This window comes from Drosophila hydei, unplaced genomic scaffold (genome assembly GCF_003285905.1).
Source record: "Drosophila hydei strain 15085-1641.00,03,60 unplaced genomic scaffold, DhydRS2 tig00000001-arrow-pilon, whole genome shotgun sequence".
Lineage (NCBI taxonomy): Eukaryota > Metazoa > Arthropoda > Insecta > Diptera > Drosophilidae > Drosophila > Drosophila hydei.
This window is the reverse complement of record NW_022045643.1, coordinates 10,859,116-10,863,874: the sequence shown is the minus strand read 5'-3', so window position 1 is coordinate 10,863,874 and position 4,759 is coordinate 10,859,116. Positions and strand designations below refer to the sequence as shown.

Here is a 4,759-nt window from a genome sequence, read left to right as displayed (position 1 = left end):
ACATAGAAAAGTAAGAAACGGCAAAGCAGCAATAAAAGAAAGCGCAAACAGCTAGCAACAAAAATTTAATAAAAAGCGTGTATTTCAAAATTTTCTACTGTTGGACAATTCAAAGATTTTGTTTCATGAAGAATTCTATGTAAAAGCAAGAAAAAACTCAACACACACATCTAAAATGTACTTGTAGTACTTGTAACTGTAAAATAAAAAACAACAAATTTTCAATAATTTTATGAAAATTATTAAATTTAATAATTGCCATTAAACAAATGCAACGGACCAACGCCATTTAAGTGATATACTACAAACAAACAACCAACAACAACAAAGTGCTGTGATTTCCAACTACAACAACAACCAACAAATTTCAAGCAATCAAGCAGCATAAATTTTTAATTAAAACAACCAGCAAATTGTGATAAATAATAATAAATAATTAACTACACAACAAGAGAACTATTAATTATTAAAAACGTTTCAAGTGATACAAAAAAGAAGCGAAAAGAAAGGAATCGAAAGTAAAATTCGAGAGAGAAACAAAAACAAAAATTCTAATGAAAATGGAAGTTCTCGCTGTGCAGTCAAACTACGGCGGAGTCCTTGGATCCAACAAAGTTAGAGGTAAGTTTGAAAGAAACGAAAGAAGAAAGTAACTTTGCTGAAAGCAAAGATTCTAGATTGTTCCACAAGCTTCCAGCAGCTTAAATCGAATAGAAAAATTTTAGGTTTCGAAAATCTTAAAAAAAAATCAAAAATTATTTTTGAACTGAAAATCTCACTAGACTTAACAAATTTCAAATTGAAAATCAAAACATTTTTTAAATTTTCATTAGTTTTTAAAATTTAAAATTTTTAAATTTTTTGATGTGAATTATCTTGACTTTTTTATTACAAACCTTTTATATTTAAAAGTTAAAAGCAAAAAATTGCATTAAAAATCAATTTACACATGCAAAATAAATAAAGCAACAACCACAACACAACATGAGCAGCGACATCTGCTACACAGTCACGTACGCAACAACAATAACAAAAAATAAAATAAAATAAAATGAAGAAAAAAAATATTGTGTAAAAACTGATTTTTTTCGTTTTTCTGTTGCTTGTTGCTCGCACTCTACCTACCTCGCACTCATGTGCCCTCTCTCTATCGCACACCCAGTGCCCTCTGCCTGTGCCGCTTTTATCTCGATTGCTGCTTGTTGCCAAGCGGCGTTCGCTGCGCTTGCAAGAGTGTGCGTGTGTGAATGAACATTGAATAGCAGAAAAGCTGCAGCTAAAAGCTCCAGCAACAGCAACTTAACGCCGTTTAATCGTTCACTAAGTCGTCGTCGTTGTTGTTGTGTTGTTGCTCTTTGCGTTTTGTTTTATTGGTTTCTTGTACTTATCAAAGTTTTGTTTTGTTTGCGCTACTTTTAGATTGGACCAGCACATTGACACCGCCTACGTCCGCCGCGTCGGCCAAGAAGGTCTCCGCCGTCGCCAACAATAGCAGCAGCAACAGCGGCAGCAGCAGCAACGGCAGCAGCAGCCGCAGCCAGAACACACACAGTATTAAGCACAAACAGCAGGCAAACACCAGCAGCAACAACGGCAGCAAGAAAACCAAGTCGAGCAGCCATCCCATCAACAGCACACCCTACAATCCCTACAGCTATGAGGACGAGCTGACTGCCTGCTGCGACGTCGACATGGCTCTCGTAAGCGAGCTTTCGAACGGTCTGCTGGACAAGCTGCGCGAGGCGAAGGCGTGCCATTTGACGTGCACCGAAGTGTCGCTACCCTGTGATCTCACGCCCAATATTGCGGCGGACATTATTCGTGTTTCCGAGAAGGAACCGTGTGGCATTCGCGGCTGCACCATCTACGTTGAGTTCGAAGATGAGCCACAGAACTCGCGGCGCATTGCCTCCCTGAAAGTGGATCCCGAAACGGTGTCCACATTCGAGGTATATCTGACCCTGCGACAGGATCATCGTGGCTGGGCGGCACTGCTGCCCCAGTTCATGAAGAGTCTGGCACGCACCATCACCATCAGTCCAGAGTATACCATCACCAAGCATAAGCTCTACTCTGCTGATGGCCTGGGCGCCAGACGCAGCTACAGCTTTGGCTCAAGCTCCCGGTCAAGCTCAAGCTCAAGCCATAGCCAGGCCATTGCAACGCCAACGATATAATTCAGTTGAGCTAGAGATTGCAAGCGAGCGAGAGAGACAGAGATCAAGAGAGAGAGAAAGAGAGACGTAGACGGAGACGCAGTTATATTTATATAAACACATATATATAGAAGCGAGCCCAGCGAGTGCGACAAAGAAGCGCGCCCAACACCGCCCAACACCCCCTGTGATGTCGAGAGCAGTAGTTAGTTGCGAGCGCAACGCGACGACGAAGCAAGTATTCGAAGCCACCCCACCTACACACATACACAAATACACACACACACGAAACGCATACACATTAGTATACGACACACTCACTCACACTCACACACACACACAACAACTAATAAGCAAGGAGTTGCTCTTGAGCCTGCGCCGCTCGCTCATTCGGCAGCTCTTTTTGCATTCAATTTTGTAATTGTGACTCTCACCACCATTTTACTTAGATGCGTAGTAGATGCTATAAAAAGCAAACAAAACAAAAAACAAATAATTAGTGTTTTAAGTTGTTTCTCCTTTTTCAAAAACAAAAAGAAAACAAAACGAAGAAAAAACATAAATTTATAAAATAAACAAAAAAGAAAACATGAAATTCAAAGACGACGATCCGCAAGCCACAGCAGCGAGCGCAACTGTGCGAACAGCCCTCGCTGCTGGACCACTGCGAGGGTCGCGCGTCGACAACTCATGAATATGTGATACTGTTTAAGATGCTAAGAGTTTTTTGCAAGCGCTCGCAAGTACGGCCAGGCAAAAAACACACACACACAACCACACATTTACATACATACATACACACAAAAAGATACAAAACATAAAAATTAAATGTGAACAGATTTTTTTAATTGTATGCTATTGTAGTAATAAACAACAAACAAAACAAACAACAAACAAACAAAACTTGATCTTGATAAATTTTAAATTTAAAATATGTTTAAATGAGAAAAACAGCATAAAAAGCTGTAAAAAAGAACTCTTCGGATGCCACTGCGACGCAGCACCACACACTCTCCAAGAAGAAGAAGAAGACGGGAGATGATGTTGCTGTGGAAGAAGAAGAGCTGTACGATCCAATTTTAGTTAGACGCAGCTTGCTGCATTAAAATTTTTTAAATTATTTATTAATCTTAATTAAAACCAACAAATTTTAGGATTTTAACAAATTTTTATATACATATATGTGTATGCATATATATATATATATGAATGTATATATATATATATATATATATATATATATATATATATATATATATACATATATATATATATATATATTATTAAATGTATAGCGCGTACAACAAATAAAACAAAAATCATTAATATTAAAAATTAAAAAAAAAAAAACAAAAATTAAAAATAAAAAATAATTGCTTAAATGTTAAGGCAAAAAGAATATCTCAGTAAATGTGAAAGCGTAAAAAATTTGTAAAATTTTTTTTTGTCTGTGTAAAAACTCCAATTGCGATAAAAAAACGAAGAAAAATAAAAAATAAAAATAAAAAAACTTAAATGTAGCAGCGAAAAAATGATAAAAACGTAAAATTAACAATTCAAATGCAATGCGATATAATTTTTAAAAATTACAATTTAACGTAACAAAGAAAACTTAATGTTCTCACACACACACACATACACCTACATACACACACACAAAAGTATCTATACCAGCTTAAAGTATCTTTATCTTTCAAATCGAAAACTATTTATTACAAAAAACAAAAACACAAAAAACTATAAAAAAAACAACACGAAAATTCATGTATTAATTTTTTTTATTACAACAACAAACATATTGTATTTAATGTTAAGTTTTTTTATTGCGTAATTTAAAAACAAAAATAAAAAAAATAAAACAAAACAAAAATTAATTGTGAGAAATTTGTAACCAAAATGTAAAAAAACTTTTGTGAAAAAACAAATGCAAAAACAACAAAAGAAAAGCAAAAACAAAGGCAAAAAAAAATATTAAAAAAAAAAATAAAAGCATATAATTTTTCCTGCTCTAGCGGAAAATAATTGTGGAAAAAAATTAAAACAAAACGGCTTTCTATTTTACCATGGGTCGAGCGGGTGGCAGGGGAGGGGTTGGGCGAGGGGGAGTGGCGCTTGTAGCGGGTGAGCTGCAGCTTTCTTTTGCAGCCAAGTGAAGTGCGGCAACGTTGCAGCGACTGCAACTGGCAACTGGCAACGGCAACGGCAATCGCAGTAGTACGATCTGTGGCAGCGGAGGCAACCAGTTTCGGCTTTGGCTTTGGCTTTTGCTAGCCCCAGTTTTCAGCCAAGGCTAAGCGGGCAGCGGCAGGCGAGGCGAACCCGCGCTGTGAACTTGACTGAAGAGCGGCAACAGCGCACGATCGTGCGACACTTGTCAAACTGAATTAGCTGGCAAACAGTAGCTGAGCTTGCAACTAAATGTAGCTCAAACACTATTCAACACTTGAACTTGTAAGCAGTTAGCATCATAGTTTAGGCCTAGTACGTAGCTGGCTAAGAGGAGCATATTAAGGAATCAGCTAGATCAAGGAATTCAATTATAAGGGCAACTAGAACAGGCTCATCCAAATAGGACACAGTATGAATCTATAATGAATTGGGGA

At 37.1% G+C, this 4,759-nt stretch overlaps 1 protein-coding gene across 1 annotated transcript; it reads left to right on the top strand.

Moving 5' to 3' along the window:
• The first annotated feature begins 414 nt into the window (after window positions 1-414).
• Window positions 415-2,974, top strand: LOC111592803 (protein scylla). Its single transcript, XM_023305211.2, has 2 exons — window positions 415-621; window positions 1,420-2,974. Exons 1-2 carry the CDS (start codon window positions 555-557, stop codon window positions 2,175-2,177), a joined length of 825 nt encoding a protein of 274 aa, XP_023160979.1. The 5' UTR covers window positions 415-554; the 3' UTR covers window positions 2,178-2,974.
• Window positions 2,975-4,759: the final 1,785 nt, after the last annotated feature.